Source organism: Volvox carteri (assembly GCF_000143455.1).
Source record: "Volvox carteri f. nagariensis unplaced genomic scaffold VOLCAscaffold_10, whole genome shotgun sequence".
In the NCBI taxonomy this organism is placed as follows: domain Eukaryota; kingdom Viridiplantae; phylum Chlorophyta; class Chlorophyceae; order Chlamydomonadales; family Volvocaceae; genus Volvox; species Volvox carteri.
The window spans coordinates 1,783,315-1,802,954 of record NW_003307553.1 but is presented as its reverse complement, the minus strand read 5'-3'; the positions used below and the strand labels follow the sequence as shown (position 1 = coordinate 1,802,954).

General features: G+C 57.4%; 2 protein-coding genes across 2 annotated transcripts in view; one reads left to right on the top strand and one right to left on the bottom strand.

Annotated features, from left to right (window-relative positions):
- Positions 1-2,543: 2,543 nt before the first annotated feature.
- On the top strand, positions 2,544-9,059 carry VOLCADRAFT_58399 (uncharacterized protein; the record flags this gene model as incomplete). The annotated part of the gene is made up of 11 exons (XM_002948585.1): positions 2,544-2,681; positions 3,423-3,734; positions 4,798-4,895; positions 5,160-5,303; positions 5,560-5,676; positions 6,558-6,776; positions 7,009-7,160; positions 7,930-8,030; positions 8,129-8,213; positions 8,447-8,644; positions 8,869-9,059. Coding segments are annotated over 11 exons (1,755 nt in total), but the record flags the coding sequence as incomplete, so codon positions are not given.
- A 2,715-nt stretch (positions 9,060-11,774) lies between these two features.
- VOLCADRAFT_88922 (uncharacterized protein) overlaps positions 11,775-19,640 on the bottom strand; it is a gene marked incomplete at both ends in the record, with an annotated part of 14,133 nt that continues 6,267 nt past the window's right edge. Inside the window, 16 exons of the mRNA XM_002948453.1 lie at positions 11,775-11,873; positions 12,122-12,203; positions 12,314-12,441; positions 12,712-12,993; positions 13,452-13,586; positions 13,838-13,855; positions 14,208-14,288; positions 14,922-15,100; positions 15,419-15,500; positions 15,723-15,788; positions 16,123-16,203; positions 16,523-16,597; positions 16,833-16,898; positions 17,395-17,586; positions 19,068-19,086; positions 19,127-19,590. Of these exons, the coding sequence (XP_002948499.1) occupies positions 11,775-11,873; positions 12,122-12,203; positions 12,314-12,441; positions 12,712-12,993; positions 13,452-13,586; positions 13,838-13,855; positions 14,208-14,288; positions 14,922-15,100; positions 15,419-15,500; positions 15,723-15,788; positions 16,123-16,203; positions 16,523-16,597; positions 16,833-16,898; positions 17,395-17,586; positions 19,068-19,086; positions 19,127-19,590 (2,049 nt within the window). The remainder of the gene's footprint in view (positions 11,874-12,121; positions 12,204-12,313; positions 12,442-12,711; positions 12,994-13,451; positions 13,587-13,837; positions 13,856-14,207; positions 14,289-14,921; positions 15,101-15,418; positions 15,501-15,722; positions 15,789-16,122; positions 16,204-16,522; positions 16,598-16,832; positions 16,899-17,394; positions 17,587-19,067; positions 19,087-19,126; positions 19,591-19,640) is intronic.

The following is a 19,640-nucleotide window of genomic DNA, read 5'->3' as shown; positions in this document are numbered from 1 at the left end:
ACGTTAGGGGCCAGTGTCCGTGACGGGGCGCTTGCGAACTTCGGCCGACCAGAACATTGGCGCTGCTGACTGGGCGAGCAGGGGCCGGCATATCTTGGTGGAGGCTGCTAGGGCCGTTTGCGGGTGCATGGTACAGGCCACACGACCGCGACAGCCGCATTATGCCCCAGGGTGTGTGTGTCCGGTGCCTGATTAAGAAAGAGATCGCTTCTTAACTGCGATGCTTTCGAATGGCCGTGACGTGGCGTTGCAGGAGGGGGAGCTGCATCAAAGCGTCCAGCCCCCGGCCCAGTCGTCGAGCTGTCCCTTGGCGGCAGCGGCAGTGGCACGATGCCTGATGTAGAATTAACGGCCCCGCAGAGACGCAGAATGCCGGCTTCCTTGTTGACAGCTGCGGCCGACGCCTCTAGCCATGCGATTCATCGGCTATCGCAACTGCATGAGCACCAGCAACCGCAGCAGCAGGAGCAACAAGGACAAGTTGAGGATCCACGGAGGCCGAATGCGCGAGAGCAGCAGTTCGCGCTGCATTTAGAGGTGGTCCAGGCGCGGTTGAGGGAGGGCACGGTGCCGGTGGGTCGCGGCAGCAAGGAAATGCGACCTATGACTGGTGGGGAGCGGCAGCGCTTCGAGGAAGCAGCGCACAAGCTGCAGCGTCAAATCGAGGGCCTGCAGCAAGAACGGCGAAAGCTGTTGCTGGCGATGCAGCAACAGCATCCGCACGTGTCGTGGGTGGCTGCAGCAGCCGCGGCACAGCAGCCGCAACCGCAGCTGCCGCAGCGGGTGGTGATGGGGGCGCCACCGATCACGACGGGCATGCCGGTAGGTACTGTCAAGGCAGGGTTTATGGGAACCGTACGCGAGAGGGGGCCGGGAGGGCAGGAACACGCGGCGCATGCAGGAGGGGAGCATTGCCGAAGAGTCAAAATGCAGCACAGCACAGGGCAGGTGCCCTAGGATTGCTCGCTTCCCCTTCAGGAAACCTCCTCAACGCGCCTCATGTCACATACTATCACCATACATGCACGCCATCCACATATTTCCGTTGGTTTCCTGGGCTGCAGGACCGGTTGCGCGGTGCGGCCAATGGGATCACGCTGCCCAAGGGGTCGCTGCCGCCGCTGCCCTTGATTGCCGTCGGGGCTGGCGGCAGTGGTGGTGGCGGCACTGCCAGCGGCAGCGGCAGCGCCGCATTGGCGCCGACGACGGTCACGGTGGCGAGGGCGCTGCCGGCGCCGGGATCCAGCCCGAAAGAGCCGCCCCAGAGCCGCGGTGCGATGGGAGGGTCAACAAAGTGCCAAAAGGGGGATCCTTTTAAGACACGTCCCGTCTCGGGACGACGTGTCTAGACAGAACTGTGGAAACTATGGGAGGAACCAGAAGCGAGTTAAAGGAACGCGGATATGCTGAATCAGGGCGAGTGACGCGGTGCAGGAGACGGGTGGTCTGTCGGAGATGACGGGTTGATATTCGGGTCTGTTGTTCTACTTAATTGGAGGTGTTGGGCCCACACTTCGGTTGTCCCTGTCTCGCCGTTGCAGGGTGGTGGTAGGTGGGTTATGGTTGTCGTACGTTGCCGACCGGTCGCACGAAACCTGTAGAAGGGGAGGGATTATCGGTTCCTGGTCCGCAGCGGCGTGTGCCGTGGGAAGCCCTTCCCTTACCGCCTGCCTTGCATGTTCCTTCGCCTCCTCGTTGCCTCCATCTCCTTAAACAGAGGTTGCATCTAGCGCCCGGTATCTCCTGGCGCCTGTTGCTGCCCGGTTTCTGCTGCTACTTCGCTGCTTAACGTCCGCAGCTGTTTTGGGTTTTGGCAGATGTTACCGCGCATGCTTTCTCATTCGCTTCCCTCCTACTCTTGCTCCGCCTGCGGGTTCCCCTCTCTTCGTCGATGTTGTGTAGTCACGGAGCACCAGCAGGCGCTCCGGGCTGTCATTGAGAGCCTCCAGGTCTCTGGGAGCGAGGAGCTGGAGCCGCCACCGGTGAGGACCTGGGAAAAGTTGAGGGGAAAGGATCTTAACACAAAGAGAACGGGGGCTTGAGGGGGACCCAATACCAAGAGTTACGCGCATGTATATATACAGAGGTAAGAGGGGCCTCTTACCTCTATATGTGCCTATGTGAACCAGCTGTGAATGGTTAATAAACAGGGTTGCAAGCAGGACCCGTAGGGATGAGAGCGCGGGAGCCCTCGCTCTCTGGACCGTCCGGGTGTTGGGGTTCACGTCCGGATTACGGTTGTCGTCGTCTTCTTCATCCCCTAAAGGGGAACGGCTCCCGTAGTTTCATGCAAGCGGGTATGCATGTATGTTTGCATGTGTCTGTCTGTCTATCTGTATACATGTATTTCTTTAAAGGGTATTTGTTTGTCTCTTTCTACACCTGTCCTTCTCCGTGCACGGCCTGCGTGTGACTTCTCCCTCTCTCTCTCTTCCTCCCTCTGGCTGTGCCTCTGTGCTTTTTGTGCTTCCTCACCGTGATGGGCCACGTCCCAAAACTTCTTAAACCCCCTTTATTGCCGCCGTGGCCGCCTGCAGAGGAGCCTTCAGGTTACAGTTCTCCGGCACCAGCGCATGGCACTGGCCTGGATGATCCGAAGAGAGACCGGCTCTGAGCCACGTGGCGGCATCCTGGCGGACGACCAAGGTCTGGGCAAGACCGTCACCACCATCTCCCTCATCGTCACGCACACCAACCCAGAAGAAGCAGGCCTGCCTCGCGGCGCCGCGGCGGCGGCGGCGGCGCCGCCGCAGCAACAGCGGCGGAGTCCAGGGGAGGTGGTGGAGCTGGAGGACGATGATGATGATGACGAAGATGAGGAGGATATGGCGGAGGAGGAGGAAGGGGAGGAGGACGTGGACGCGTGCGGGGTGCGGCTTGGGGCACTCCGTGCGGAGCGGGAAGCAGCGGGCGCAGCCGACGCGGCGGAGGCGGAAGGAGCAGTGGCGGAGATGATGTTGATGCGCAACGGTGATGGCGTTGCGGGTGCGCCCGGTAGCCAAGCGCAGGCAGAACAGGCACAGACAAGACCTGAGACCACCGCCACGGATGCTGAGAGGCCAGATAATGGGCGGCAGGAGATGGCCGTAAAGGCGGAAAACGGTATGACGGCGGCGGCAACAGCCGGGCCGAGCGTTGTCAGCTTGCTGGACGACGATGACGACAACGACTCGCCAGTGCGACCTCATAAAACCTGTACGTCAGGAGCCACAGGCGTCGGTGTCGGCGGGATCTCGGCCGATTCCGACGACCCAGACATTCTGTCCATTACCGACGGCCCTGGGCCCAGCACCGTCAGCGGCGGCAGCTCCTTCCGCAGCCTTCCGCCTACCGCCGCGGGAAGTTTGAGCCAACTCGCCTCCTCCAACCTCGCCGCCTCCGGCTCTAATAGCGCAGCCGCGCTGCTCTCGTCCCACCGCCAGCTGGTTTCGGTGCAGCCTGGCGCTGCAGGCGGCCGCCAAGGCCACGGTCACCACAGTAATAAGGGGCCGCTGTACGAGCCCGAGCCTCCAAACCTGCTCCTTGGTGGCACCCTGGTGGTGTGTCCTACGTCGGTGCTGCACCAGTGGGCCCGCGAGATTCGTGACAAGGTCTCCCCAGCCGCGGGCCTGGTGGTGCACGTGTATCACGGCAAGGACCGCGCGAGCAGCGCACGCCAGCTGGCGGCCATGGGTGTCGTGCTGACGACGTACGGCACGCTGGCGCAGGAGGCACCGAGCCGGGACAAGCAGGCGGTGCGGTTGGGTCGCCAGGTAGGACTGGGGTGAAGCGGAAAGGTCTGGGTTGCGGTCTGGGTTGCGGTCTGGGTTGCGGTCTGGGTTGCGGTCTGGGTTGCGGTCTGGGTTGCGGTCTGGGTTGCGGTCTGGGTTGCGGTCTGGGTTGCGGTCTGAGGAGGAAGTGGAATGGAAAACCTGCGAATGGTCCCCGTCCTGGTGCTTTTGCTGTTATATAACATATTGTGCACAATTGCATCAACGTTGCCTTTTAGGCTGGCGTTGCTAGGAGAGAACACAGCATACTCCAAAACTCTGATTTGGCTTGTATCATGGTATGGGTTTGCAGCGTCATGCTTCCTGTTTCACATGCGCAATGCTTTTATTATCAAATCGGACACGAAGCAAGGCACGAAGGCAACGGCGCGCGCGCGTTTTCGCCATACGTACGATTGTATGCGCCGAATGTATGCGATTAAAAATGCGTTGTTAATCCGAGGCCTCTTGGATCTTCCGTCCTGCAGGGTACTAGCAACACGCCCATTAATCTGGCTGCAGACGACAGCGGAGGAGAGGACCCGGTGGGTGGTCTGGGGCATTTGGCTGGAGCGTTGGGTTGGGGCATTAGGCTGCTGGAAAAGGAAGGAAAACCGGTGGTGTGTTTACCTGGGGGCCGGCCAGAGACTTGCTGGAACGCCAGGGAACAGCGATCTCCAGACGGTGCAGAGGGTTGAGAGGATAGGTGGTGTAACGGGAAAAACCTGCAGGGGTGGCGTGCCAAGATGTTCTATGTGGTGCTGTATTCACGCGTCTCCACTATTTCGAGTGCTACTGTTGCGCTGCTCCTATTGCTGCCACTGCGGCTACGATTCTACAATTTCCTAGCTTCGGTGTCGCACCCTTGGCTGCTGAAATCGCCATGCAGCTGACGGACGATGCGACAGGCGCTATTGTGCTTACGGCTGCCGCTCGTAACCATTGACGCTGCTAATACTGCTGCGGTTGGTGTTTGGTGTTGGTGTTGATGTTGAACCAAACTCACGTTGAGCGTGCTGTCCACCGCGTGCTGCCGCAGGCTGTACAGGGACTGCCAACTGCCAAGGGCAAGGGCTCAAATCGGCCGCGAAGCAAGCCTCCCGCAGACCCGGCAGGCGGGGCCCTGTACCAGATAAAGTGGAAGCGGTGAGCCGGAAGCCCCGCCATTTTGTTACGTTGGTCATGGTTAGAAAGGGAAGGGAGAAAGGGTTGTGCGACGCGGCCGCGGACTGGACAAAAAAGGACCCAACCGTCCTTCATCCCCAACTGGGGTTACAATCAGTTCCACATGCACCGTGTGGGTGCAGCGTACCGACAGTGCATCCACCTCGCCCCGCTCTCACCGCTGCCACTCTGTTTCGCTTTCCTCTTTGCACCATGCTCTCTCCTCCTTTCTTACTATCTCTGTAGCGTGGTGTTGGATGAGGCTCAGTCCATCAAGAATCCTCGGACACTGGCTGCTCACGCCGCATGGCGGCTCTTCGCGCACTGTCGCTGGTGCCTCAGCGGCACGCCCATCCAAAACACCGTCGACGACCTGTACTCGTACTTCAGGTAGGGGGGGGTTACGTCAGTGCAGGCCAGGACCGGAAAACAACAACGGGCAAACGCAGTGTTACGTTCTGCATGACGATGCATGGCTGAGGACTCGGAAAGCGCCTCCTGCTCGTGTTCGATAATGACATTATATAGTCTCCTTCTGGTTTCCTACTGGTCCTTGGTAATAGCATTACAATTTTCTAGGTTTTGCTTTTAAAGGTGTCGAAGATTAAAGAATGCCTCTTTGTGTTTTGTGCCCATGGTACAACAGATTTCTGCGGTACGCGCCGTACTGTGAATCACGCAAGTTTAAGGAGCTAATCAAAACCAAGATCGTGGAACGGCCCGAAATCGGGTACAAGTTCCTGCAGGCGGTGCTGCAGGTGCCGTGGGAGCGTTTTGTTCCGGGACCGACCCATTTTTTTATTGCTCGTGCGTCTCGGGCAGCAGAAGTAGCGACAGCAGCAGCCTAGATGTCCCATCCGGATGCCCGGGGCCAGGCTCTCACGCGGCTTCACAGGTTTCTCGCACATCTGTCCTCCATAGCGATGCTTTGCGGGATGCGAATCTCTATGTATATCAACTGGTGACTACTCCACTCCTTCACTCTATCTTGCTCGCATCGTAATTATTGCGGCATGAATGGCAATGGCGGTCATGAATCATACGTGTCGCTGTAGTAACACGTTCACAGAGATCACGTATCTGCAGCATTCATCTGCCGTACCAGCCAATCAACTGCTTTTGAAAGGCCCTCCATGTCCATGTCCATAGCATTGTTTTCTTTTGCCGCTTGTAGCCCTGGGTTTTGATCAGCGCGCCGACCTTGGCCTACGGCTCACGTATCCTCAAACCTTACTCCCTCATTCCCTGCCTTCCTCTAGGCGGTACTCCTGCGCCGTACGAAACAGTCCACCATTAACGGAGAGCCCATCATTAAACTGCCGGCTCGGGAGCAGCAGCTGCTTAGGGTCAAGTTTTCCGCGCAGGAGGCGGCCTTCTACAGCCAGGTACGCCGTACGCGTGTAGATGCATGTTTTGAAGACCAGTTAGTTAGTTAGTTGCGATGGTTGTGGTTGTGGTTATGCTGAACTGGTTGCCCTGGCCGATGGGCATCCGTGCCGTCTTACAACACGGTCCCAGAATGAACGGTTAGTGGCATATCGCAATATTGCGTGTCTGCACTGGGAGCTTGTTCGTGCTTGTTCGTGCTTTGCTCTCGGGGTTGGGGTTTTAGAGGGTCTTTGGCTTAGTTACGGCTGCTTGAAGGGCTCGTCGGCTTGGTCACGGCTTCGTTTCGCAGGTCCAGGCGGACTCTCTCCGGGCCATCAAAGAGGCTCGCGATGGCGGAGTCAGCGGATCCCGCCAGTACGTCAACATGCTGCACTCGCTGCTCAAGCTGAGACAGGCGTGCAACCACCCCTGGCTGGTGCGCGGCGCGAGGAACACCTGGCACAAGACGGGTGAGGGCGACCGGCGGCGCCAACCGTGAAGGCCGAGCCTTGCTAGGACCGCGTGTTAACAGGCAGAAGGCTGGGCGCAGACAGGCTTAGGGGTCTTCTTTCCGGGGGAACGATTATTTTTCGTACCTGCTGGGACCGTTCGTATTTGCGACTTTGGATGTTGGCAGCTGATCCTTTGTTTTCTGCGTACGATTTCGTCCACCTGGCCCCCTAGGGCCCCCTAGCGCTTCCGAAGTTGAAGCTGCTCGGCGGCTAAGTCCCGAGGTGCGTTCTGCTCTGGTAGCGGCGCTGTCCCGCGGTGGCGACGCGCAGTGTCCCTGTTGCGGCGACATAGCGGAGGATCCCGTCGCATCCATATGCGGCCACGTCTTTTGTGCGCAGTGCCTGGCGGCGCAGAAGGAGGGCGCGGGTAAGGAGGGCCGGCAAGGTTAAAGGAGGAGTATGGAGCCGTGGCCCCGCCTTGGCCTAGGCTCATTGCCTGGCGTGTCTCATTTGTGTGCCTCCTTTCGTACAGCTTGATTTCCTGTAGCTACTGCCCACAAGCCTCACACAAGATTCGCACCACCCACGCTATCAATTGATCCTTTCTTTCACATCTCATCCTTGTCATTGGCCTCGACACACTCCACTCGTCCTAAACGGCGCCGCCCCTAAACCCCCGCGCGTTGGGTCTTGCCTGCTTTCCTTTCCTAACCCCTAACCAACAGGCGTCGAGGGCGAGCTGTTGTGCCCCGCTTGCAGCCGTTTGCTGCGGGGTTCCGACCTGCACAGCGCCGCGGCGTTGGCAGCGGTGGACCCCACACTCAAGGCTGGCGGAGGCGGTGGCAGCGACGCTGGTGGAGGCGGAGGCGGTCCTGAGTGGGTAAGCTCAGCCAAGGTGGAGCGGCTTTTATCGCTTCTGGAGTGCATTCGAGCCAAGAGCAATGAGCAGGCTGGTGCAAGGTAAAAGCTATGGCATTGGGTTAATGGGTAGGGGATTTGAGAGGGCGTAACGCGGTGAAACTAGGGAAGGGTCAAGCGGCGATGTTGTTACGAAAACACTGTCCATTGCCGTGACTGCATGACGGTGTTCCTCCCTCGATCCCACCAATCTGTCTTCCAGGGATGTTGCTGGCGCATCTGCGCCGTTGCCTGTAAAGTCCAAATCCGACAAGCGCATGGCAGGCGCGCTGCGCAAGCTGCCACCCCTGCAGTCAGGCGCCGTCGCAGGTGCCGGCATGTCGCACGGCGGCGGCGGGCGGCCGGAAAAGGTGATTGTGTTCAGCCAGTGGACGAGCATGTTGGATCTGTTGGAAATTCCGATGCGGAAGGCCAAGATCCACTTCCGCAGGTGAAAGGGGTTTTGGGGGGTTGTAGTCGCGGATGCACCCAACACAGCGTACCCGTATGGCCTTTTTATCCATGCGTGGACTTTTCATTTTTCCATTCTGCTTATGTAGTAAGAAGCGGAAGCGGACTTCGTGTATCTTCTGATGTGCGACGTTTTCCGTATATGTTTGCATACACCACAAGATGTGATGTGGCAATATAATAGACTGGATATGCCAGCGAACCAAACCCCGTGGACCAACTACCCACGCCTCCCAGGCTGGACGGTACAATGTCGGTGGCAAACAGGGAGCGGGCCATCCAGGATTTCGAGGTCAAACCCGATGTTATGGTGCTGCTGGTGAGTCACGGGTGACGACGGCTCAGGGTCTCAACGTTCCTCTTCCCGCCGGCTCCATTATCTACGCGGCCTTCATTTCTCCTTATTCTTATTCTCTTCACAGGTTTCCCTGAAGGCTGCGGCATTAGGAGTCAACCTTACGGTAGCCAACCACGTGGTTCTTATGGACCTTTGGTGGAACCCCACCACGGAGGAACAGGCCATCGACCGTGCACACCGTATAGGTAGGTCAGCAGCTTCCTACGGAGATGGCATGCGTGCATACCGCGCATGCATATATCTCGCGGCGATAAGGGCTGTTTTCACTTGTTTGCTTAATTATCGGTAATGAACGTCGTTAACACCACTCAAGGCAGTTCCCTCTACGTGGGCAGGTAATCTGTTTGTTTTTCCTCCAAAGCCCTTCGTCACTGTACCTATGGTTTTCTATCGTTTGCACCTTCCACAGGCCAGACCCGCACCGTGCACGTAACCCGCATCACGATTGCCGGTTCTGTGGAGGATCGCATTCTGGAGTTGCAGCAGGTTAAGAGGGAGCTGGTTGCGGCAGCACTGACTGAGGGGCGTGACGGCAGTGCGGCAGCTGGCCGGCTCACCATGGACGATCTGGACTTCTTGTTTCGGGGACTGTCCCAGTGAAGAGCAGGAGAAAGAGGAGGCCGGAAGACAAGGTTGGGTGGAGAGAGTGTTGGCAGTGGAGGATGTGCCGAGGCCGGGTTGTGGTTGTGCCATACATTTGGTGTTAGGTGCGGTGGGTTACAGCGTGTGTCGAGTTGCCCTGCAGTGAAGTTGTGAAAGATATGTGGTGTAGTGGCATTGCAATGTATCATTTTTGCGTTGTATAAAAGCGTGGCCGTAATTGATATTACTGAGAACAGAAGAAATGACCGAGGGAACAGTAGGTAGGCAACCGTAGCTGTATGGGGCATTACAGAGGGCGGCCTGAAGAAGCTTTAGTGTCTGCAGAAGTTGCGCGAAACTGCTACCCCTAAGGGACCTGGATTGCCGGATTCGGTCCAGCGTCCGGCAGTGTGAAAGTCGGTTCTCCTTCGGTTGGCACATTGTTCGTCGTCGGTGCCGCTGTTTGACTGTTGTGGGTGTGGCGGGTGCGTCCGTTGGAGCGGAAGGCAATGGATGGTGGGCGTATTCCGAGTGAGATGTGTCCGCAGTAAGTTGCGTAGGCACGGGAAGTTCTGCTGTACGTGATGGGACTGTACCGCTCGGAGTTGGTAAGACTGAACTGGGCAGGTTGCCGTAATACGAAAGTGGATCGTCAGTGCTGCTTCCTTTTATGCACAACCGATTGCTGTCGAGTCCAGGCGGCCAGCTTTCGGACGTACCAACATTTCGAATGTAGGCCGCATTTCATGACTGGATCGATCATTTGGCGCTCGGACTGATTCGACGGTCCCTCACCTCACGACGCCGGCTCAAGTTGTGCGCATGAAGTACGTGGCCTCTTGTAGTCAAGACGTGCTAATGCAAGGAACGGGGTTGGATGGCCAATTATTATTTATGTTGGATCTCGCAAGCACAAACGGTGCGGGGTGATGACCCGCTACAGGGCTGTGCGCTGTACACCTGCTGGTGTTGTCGGAGAGGTGGCCATTCACGAGCTCCCACTTGCTGCTGCTGCTCGCCTTGGCGGCACACAGTACAGATTGGCCTGTGGGAAGGCTGCACCATAAGTGTCCATGCAGGGTGCGCAGTATTTTTTTTCCTAAAGGATGCATTTGACATCGCTGCTTTGTGAGGATGAGACCGGACCATAACGGGTTGCATCAACACTGTATCTTGCAAACTCCTCAACACTTGATGTGGTCAGAAGGGACAGTGTGAAGCCGAAGCATACTGGCCCGAGAAGGTCAGAGATTTTCCAGGAATATTTTCGCCACAAGTTGTGTGGCTCACTTGCTTCCGCTCCTGCCGGCAAATGCCGCAATTCCTACCCTCCCAGCTGAGGTTAACCTGCAAACAGGCATGCACATTGCCTACCTGTGTAGTTAGGGCTGGGTCGTAAACTTGGACGGATAACAGGCGTGTGCGAGCCTGTGGCTGTGCCTATGCTAGGTGTGTTACGTTTTGTGCAACTGGGTTGTGAGTACGTGCGGATGCGGATGTCTATCGCCATTGCACGGCCACGGTGGCGTGATAAGCGCGGTTGCTCCCGTGCTGTGAGGAATAGCCCGCACCTCGCCCGTACAGAGGCCCTTCGCGCTGAGTGCGGGGCACACTCCATCAGTGCACCTCAAGGGCCTCAGGCTCCCACTGCTGGATAGGGGATTGGGATGGGAAACGTCGTGACCACTTACTTGAAACCCTAGATTCCAACGTAGCGTTGGTGTCTCCCGGAGCAGGAGGGTTTCTCCTCAGTGCACAGAGTGTGCGGCGGCCATACGGCGCCAGCTCGACTAGTTATTGATGTGGGCCGGCAGCTCGGACTGGGAAGCAGCTCGGACTATGAGCACCTTGGCTTATAAAAACAACGGCCGTGTGCACGAGGCCGGCATGAGGGAATCCTGCGGGGACTCGAGGGAAGTAACGCGTTCAGGAGATAAGGTCAGACCTATCAGATGTTGTCATTATTACGCGTGGGGGTCCAGGTAAATGTTGGCGGGCATCCAAAAATGACCCCCCCAATGCGCCTCACCCACGGGTTGCCGGTGGAGCCAATTTTATATCGTGGGAGGTGTCAATGCGTTATAACTCCATCTAAATGAAATGAAGTATGTTATCGTGTATCCTCCTCCGGGTCCACTCAAGGGGATATGGTTAAGATACCCCGAAGTCTCTTCCACTGCCTTGGGCTCTGAACTCCGTCGACAACCGTCCAACCGACAAGCAAAATGCCCGCCACGCCAACCCTGCCCCATGCCTCAACGGGGCCGCAACAGCCATTTTCCAGTCACCAACCCAACCCTCACCACCGCCACCTTCGTGCACGCCTCCATGCGCAAATTAAATCTTCGGACACAGACACAGACACACACACACACACACCGAAATCAGGACACAGACACAGACAGACAAATACACCCCCCCGAAATAGGAACAGCTTCCAGATGCTTGTAATATCCATCCAGGGTTCCATGCGCTCTTCATGGACGGCAAAAGAGCAAAAACGAACGGTGAAAGTCTCGTGCACGTGCCGAGACTCCAAAAGGCAATGACGCTCCTTTCTGCTGGTTATGCTGGTGTTGTGCTGCTGCCGCTGCTGTGGCGGCGGCGTTGGTGGAATGCATGGTGGAATGCATGGTGGAAGCCAGTGACGCACGTCACCCTGAATAGTGATACAGACTGCACGGCTCCCGGCTGCTCAAGGGGCCCCTAAATACATCCCATCACCAATCATCATTATCGCCGTCGATCGTCTTCATCGTCACTCGAGTCGTCGTCATTCAGTACCTTGGGCATCTCCGGCGGCGGCAGAGCGGACAAGTCAAGCTCCCTGCCCTGCATCAGGAAAGTGAGTGATGTCTAATTAAACCAGCCTCTGTCTGCAGGACGGTACAACAGAGTGGTCCCCGAGAGGGGCTCCAAGCGACATATTGCGAGCCCAGGGCATGGCGCTACGTGCTCCCTTATGCGCAAAATCATGACGTTTACAAGTACTGGACAAAAACGACTCGAGAGGATATCCACTCGGCTCCGTTATTCCTGCCTTTACCTCAGGCCGCATCCATATACCACGTAAAACCCACCTGCACCGCTGCGATTTGTTGGTTGATCTCCTGGACGATCCATTGCTGCTCCACCTGCTCCAGGCCCTCGCCAAACCGGTACCTGTACGAGACGTGAAAAGGCCGTGAAATCGGAGCACGTAATAGGTTGGGGTTGTGGGTTGCGGATATGTATGGCATTGTAACAGAAACCGTAACACCAATTGTACTCACTTGTTAACTCCCTCCACCAACTCAATGGCGGTTTGCGGCACACCGTTAATGAAGGCGGTGGTCACTACTCGGGCGGCTGTGAGATCGCGCGTAAGGCCCTCTTGGATCTGGGGACCCAGTAGCCGCCACTCCAATGAAGACGGAGATGGAGGTTGTGAGGAGAGGGGCAGCATCCCCGGAGTTGATGGAAGGACACGGACGGGGATGGGGACGGGGGACGTGTGGGCGGACGTGGAGTGGATCGCGCGTGGGTTGGGTTGCAATTGAGAAAGGGAGGTGAGGTGAGGTGCGGTGAGGTGGGGTGAAGTGCGTATGTGGGAAATGAAAGCGGACAAGATTGAATGAGTGCGTGTCGTCTTCCCTTTTCCTCCCGCAACTCGACATCCCGGCCCGCACACCTTTTCATTCTTGCCCTTCAGGAAGTCCACCTTGCCATCCGACCCAAGGGCCGCTAGCTGCTGGCCCAGTCGCCACCGCGTGGACCCCACCGCCAGTCGCTCACGTGTGAGCGCTCCCCCCAGCACCCCCCGCGCCAGCTGCGCACCCGCCAGCCAGAAGGGCGCGGAAAAGAGGGCAAACAGCAACCCACCGCTGGCCAGTGCGCCCACAGTCCACACAGCTACAAAGGCGTTCCAGGCCAGGGCGAAGGCGCCCGTGAAGGCCGTGTCCATATTGAAACCCTGCGGGGCCGCGTGCAGATTTTGAGGTGGTAGTGGTAGTGGTAGTGGTAGTGGTGTTAGATGGTGCTCCGCGCTGTTGATGGGGAAACGGGTAAAATGAAAAAATATATTTACATCGGTGTGGAGAAACAAACTGAGATCTGGGGAGTTGCAGAATTCCAGTGTGGTTTGGGGGAACGGGGCGGTATGGACAAAAGAAGTGGCGCTGGAAGTCCCAGTAGACAATTGTTATGGTGTTATCAGTGGTGTCGAAGCGGCGGGAGACTCTTCCTTCCTTTCCAAGTTCAATTTATATCCCCGGGGCCCCATCACCACCCACCCCCGTAGGGCGGGCGTACCGTGGAGGGGGAGGGGGTGCTTCCCTTGATTCGCCCGGCCCTTGCACCAATCACCACCAACACCTAACACCATAACCACCACTTGTCCTCCTCCCTCCTCTCTCCCTCCACGCATCTCACCCTTGGCGGTATGACCACGTCCAGTCTGCTGCCGTCCTGACTGATGTCCAGCTGCACCCGGCTGCCCGCGGGTCGCGACAACACCGCACCCGCACCCGGGGAGCCGGCTCGGGCCCCGGATGTGGCTATGAGGGCCTGATGGGTGATGATGAATCGGGCAATCGAATTCGTGGCACGGAGGAGGCGTGGCGTGGTGTGGCGTGGAGGGCGGGAGGACAACGGCATCGGTGGGAGGAGCAGCAGCGGTAGCAGCACAATGTGAAGCGATGCAGTGATGAACGAACTCTGTGTGTGTGTATAACAGAATGTGTTACATGTTCAATTTGACAAGGGCCGAAAATCCTATAAGCCCCTACGCTAGTTTACATTCCGCTGCGCCCGCTCACCTGCTGCAGGTAAGCCTCCTGCAAGGTCGTGGGCGGTGGTGGCGGCATCCGCTGCTGCGCCTTTGGGACAACCCCTCCCGGCCAGAGGGCGTATACGGGTGTATGCGTACCGGAGCCGTAGCACGGGGCAAGCGGGAGTCATATGGGTCCAATTGGAAATTTGGTGTGGGACCAACCATCCACGCAGCCCAGATAAGCCCAGCCTGCCCTGGCCTGCCCAACCAGAGACAGCGGAAACTCTAGCGGCCGGCGACATGTGCCGCAATGCCGAAATGTGCTGATGGGTGGGAAAGGGATATGAAGTTGGCGTAGTATGGAATTAGATGACGTTGGATGCTGTCCGTGCTGACCCGATGCGCTCAGTACTCACCCTTGTTCTTCTTCTTGCGAACCCACTGACAGATCTGGCGCCCTGAACCTGACCTGTCGTACGATCCGGCAGGGCCTTACCCTGTGTGGTGGGCAATACATGGCATGTGGGTTTGCGAGCGAGTGAATCAGTGGATGTGTGCGTGTGTGTGTGTGTGTGTCTCGACGGGGCAGGCGGTTACCGACGACGGATGAAGGGAGGACGGGGACACGGAAAGGCACAGGAAAAGCGAGAGAAAGACAGAGAGCGAGAGGGAGATAGAGGGAGATGGAGGGAGAAAAGAGAGAGAAAAAAGAGAAAAAAGAGAAAAAAGAGAAAAAAGAGAGAAAAAAGAGAGAGAAAAAGAGAGGGAAAGAGAGAAAAGAGAAAGACAGAGATAAAAGAGAGAGAAAGAGAGAGAGAGGAAAAAGAGGGAGGGGGAGAAAGGGAGAGATGACACGTGTTTTTTAAAGTTCTGCGCTGTGAGAGTAAGACAAGGAACGACGTGCATGTGCGAAGATCTTAAGAGGACGCGTGTGTGATCATATAATGGTTGGGTGTTGGGTGCCTGTGGGGCTCCTGACCTCGTCTGTGCGAAATGGGTTACCATCTTAACCCAGGCATGAGCTACGCATGCCTTCCTAACGCATTTCAAAGAGTGATGACCCGCTGACCCACGGGTCAGTCCAGTTCACGGACCCATTTCCGTTACGGCCTCTGCCGCACTTGCCGTACCTGCAGTACAAGGCGCGCCTCCGCCGCCGTCAGGCGGTCCTCCGCCAGCGGCTCCAGCAGCCCATCTAGCAGCTCTCCCAGCGCGGGTGAGGTCACTACTGAGGCGGCGGCCGAGGGGCCCAGTCCTGCCCGCCAGTTGATTCGCATCCGCTCCTGGGGAAAGGCGGAGGGCGGCTGGCCTGGGGTGGGCGGGAATGCGGGGTAAGGATGGGATAGGGATGGGAAGGGGTGGAACCACATCATGTAGCAAGAAGCAGGAAAGGGTGTTAATAACTGCCGAAGCCCAACTGGGACCAGCTGGGGTTGGGGGTCTACATAGGGGATGGGTAGACTATTAGGTAGTTCATCCCCTAATAAAAAGGAATCACCAAAATTTGCTCGCAACTCGGGTACGGCGGATGTACACGTGTTGCGAGCATGTATGTTGCGAGCATGTATGTTGCAAGCATGTATGTTGCGGGCATGTATGTTGCGGGCATGTATGCCGTACGTCTTACCTGTCAGGAGGTACAGCAGAGTGGCCCCCAGGGCGTACAGATCACTGGCGGGCTCGGCGGCGCCGCGGAATTGCTCGGGAGCCTGTACGACGCCGGTAAGCGGGCGCGCAGATGAGATTTGTAAATCTCACTTGTGCCACATGCCCGCTACACGTCAAGTATATATGCGAATAGGAGAACCGTGTGCGATTAGCACAAGCACGCATTCTGTACAGGACCGCACGCATTGAGTCATTGGACCGTAAGAGCAATCCCGACATCCGAATGGCAGCAGAATCTCTGCCGTACATCATGTCGTACATACCATGTATCCGTACGTCCCCACGATGGTGCTGCCCAGGCCCGACAGCTCCCCGGCAGATGCCACCGCCTGCGGGTCGTGTGGGTATGTATGTATGTATGTATGTATGCATGTATGTATATATGTATGTATGTATGTATGTATGTATGTATGCATGCATGTGTCAGTAGACAACCGTCTGTGGCACGGATTTCAACTGGGATTTTGCCACCCGCCGCACATTCTCAAACGCAAATTCACATCAAATCCACCTCTCCCCAAAAACTCCCGCAAGCCCTATTTTGGACGGCGGGAATATGGCCCTCCCTCCCTCCCTCCCTCCCTCCCTCCCTCCAGGAGTTGACCCGTTGCTTCCGTTGTTGATGACCCCAACTCCAACCCCAACCCACAGCCATTCGCCCACCTGCACTCCCCCGAAGTCCACCAGGAACACCCGACCGCCCCACTGACCACCCTCCAGGATAATATTGTCAGGCTTCACGTCCTGCAGCATGCCGTACAAGCGCCGTACATTCCGAAGTTACAGCGGATGGTCAGGAAGCAGAATACATCTTATTACCGCACAGCACTGTGAGGTACGGCTAAACATAATACGGTACGACATGGAGTAGTTTAAGAAGATGGCGGCGCGGGGGTCCTTGCCTTGAGCTCATTTGCGCTTGATTTCAGACGTCGCACGCATACAGCGGGTGCGTGTCCCCAGTCCCGCATTCATCAGCACTCGTTCGCACCGACTACACACCCATCAAACACCGACCAAACTTACCGCCTACCCGCCTAACAGCCGACCCCGCGGTCCTTACCCTGTGGATCACCGGAGGCCTCAACGTTCCTAGGTACTCTAGGACTGACAGCATCTCCCCCGCGATGCGGATGACCTGGTTGTTGTACGACGAGGTTGTACGACATACGACACAGGAAATGTTTTCAGCTTTCCAAGCAGCTACGAAAAGCAAATCCCATATTCGCATGCGTTACTAATACGAAAGAGAACAGTTACAAAATTCGTTAGTTTTAGTAAAATAACGTATAAATATCGTTCATGTGAAACAACCCAACCTAAAGCCTGGAAACCCAATCCCCTGTTCGTTATTGTCGTTGTTGATGTCGTACCTCCTGCTCCGTGGCCCGTTGCCCGCTTTGTATCATGGCCGCCAGAGACTTCCCACGGACCACCTCCTGCAAGAGGGCGGACGCCGCGTGTATGTGTGTATGCCGTACTGTACGATACACGGTACCGGCCAAGATAGGCCCGGCTGGGGACCATCAGCGGGACACATAAAAGACCTGCGTACGACACTTTTAAATACGCAAACGATAAAGGCTGTGGTGGGGACGATGGCGGCCATCCACCGGCCACAGCCGCAGCGGCTGTGAAGAAGAGACAGGATGAGGATTCTGCTCAATGCCACCAGACCAACTTCTCCATCAAGGGGCAGTGCAGGCACAGCCATGCATAAAGGTACCGCTGCCAAAGGATACGGTCGCAGCATACGGATGCAGTACAACCTGTACAGCAGAATAGCTGCCAAAAATGCTTCGAATGATTTTACCCGTGCACCCCAACATCAAGGATTTTTCACAGCGAATTGAGGTCCCTTTAAAGTGGACATGGACATGTCCATATGCACACACATACACACACGCCTGCATGTTGTACCGCACCGTACCGTACCTGGACGATCACGAAGGCGCGATCCGCCGGGTCGTCCTCCTCAAAATAATCCACGTAGCGGGGAATAGCGGGGTGCGTAAGGCCCTCCAGAGTACGCGCCTCCCGCTGGAATAGCTCTAGCTGCTTCCAATCGCGCAGGGACCGGAGACTGAGGGCCTTGAGGGCCACCTCGGTGCCGTCGGAACGGCGGGCCTGTGGGAGAGGCAGATCGACCCAAACCCTTGACCCAGATCGGCCCAAACTGTTGACCCAGATCAGCCCAAACCGTTTACTCAAATCGGCCCAACCCGTTGACCCAGATCGGCCCAAGCCGTTGACCCAGATCGGCCCAAACCGTTGACCCAGATCGGCCCAAACCGTTGACCCAGATCGGCCCAAACCGTTGACCCAGATCGGCCCAAACCGTTGAGACCCAGATCAGCCCAAACCGTTGAGACCCAGATCGGCCCAAACCGTTGACCCAGATCGGCCCAAGCCGTTGACCCAGATCGGCCCAAACCGTTGACCCAGATCGGCCCAAGCCGTTGACCCAGATCGGCCCAAACCGTTGACCCAGATCGGCCCAAACCGTTGAGACCCAGTTCAGCCCAAACATCTTTTCCGTTTCGGCAAAATTGTTGCTCAATCTTTTCCGTTTCGGCATGCCGTCTCACGCTACCAAACGCGACGCGGGATCCGGTATCGGAACTGACATTTCCATCCTTTTGAATCAGTTGCTGCTATCCTAACTTTAACATTAGAAATTCTTACATCCCTAGCCGGCGACGTGCGGAACCCGACCTAGTGCAGTGACGCTACTGGGATCGCACCATGAGTGCAGCAACGTCTTCCCGTCGCCAGACACGCGGTCCCCCGCAGCCCCCAGCTTTGGAGGTCGCTTGCACACAAGAATTGCAGCAAGCGGCACTCAGAGCCAACCTTTTGGTGGTCTCGTTTACCACCATAATCAGAGACCGGTCGAGGACAGAACTGGAGGGACATACCCGGCCATTGCAGAAATCCCTCTACCAAGCACTCCTACCCCTCCTGCACTCGGCAATTGCCAACCGCCGGCAGATGCCAGGTACAGCTGGCGGGGAGCGTATATCCAACTGCGCGGCGGGGCTATCTTTAACGTATGACCTCGCCATCCCCCAGCAGCAACGGCACCAGCTCATCAGCCTCCTAGACACACGCAGTCAACTGCGTACCACCGTGGCCGGCCACACACCGGTCTGGTGGGTTGCCAGGGAGGGTCCATACTATGTGATACCACAACCGCTACAAATCCTTACCCATGGCTGGCCGCTCGGCCTGACGGAAAGCGCGGTTAGGGGACAACTATCTAAGTTACTGCCGGCAGACGTAATCTTAGGAGTTTCCCCATGGTACCACTACAGAGTCCACTGCCCTATACCGGCACTGGACAAGTGGATCATATCCCTTCGATCTGGATATCGCCTCCCTAACGACCTGCCATGCCGCTGGCATGTTAATGGCGCGCTGGACTTCGTCGTCCTGGCCACGCCATTTGAGACGGAAGCGTACCAGACGCAAAAATCAGCAGTAGCACACATTGCGGCACGAACCATGACTACTGCTGGACCAAATGACGACATCACCACAACCGTACGCGCGGAATCCTCGTACGCCGCTGCCACAGCCACGCAGCAAAGGGAGGGGCCAACACTTACCACTTTGCACCAACAACCACTGCAGCAACAAGCTATGAATGGCGACGTTGCTGCCTCACCTCAACAACAGGCAGGCGCTACCGCTGTTGGCCGACGGGTCGCACCCGCTGCTGCCGATGGGCAGCGGCAGGATGCCACCGTTGAATCCATTCAGCGGGAGCCCAATCCAGCGGACACAGCTCAGCAAGAGGCAGGCGACACCGCTGTGGGTCGACGGACCGCATCCGCTGCTGCCGTTGGGCAGCGACAGGATGCGATCGCTCACACCATTCAGCGGGTGCCCCTGCCAGCGGACACAGCTCAGCAAGAGGCAGGCGCTACCGCTGTTGGCCGACGGGCCGCACCCGCTGCTGCCGTTGGGCAGCGGCAGGATGCGATCGTCCACACCATTCAGCGGGTGCCCCTGCCAGCGGACACAGCTCAGCAAGAGGCAGGCGACACCGCTGTGGGTCGACGGGCCGCATCCGCTGCTGCCGTTGGGCAGCGGCAGGATGCGATCGTTCACACCATTCAGCGGGTGCCCCTGCCAGCGGACACAGCTCAGCAAGAGGCAGGCGCTACCGCTGTTGGCCG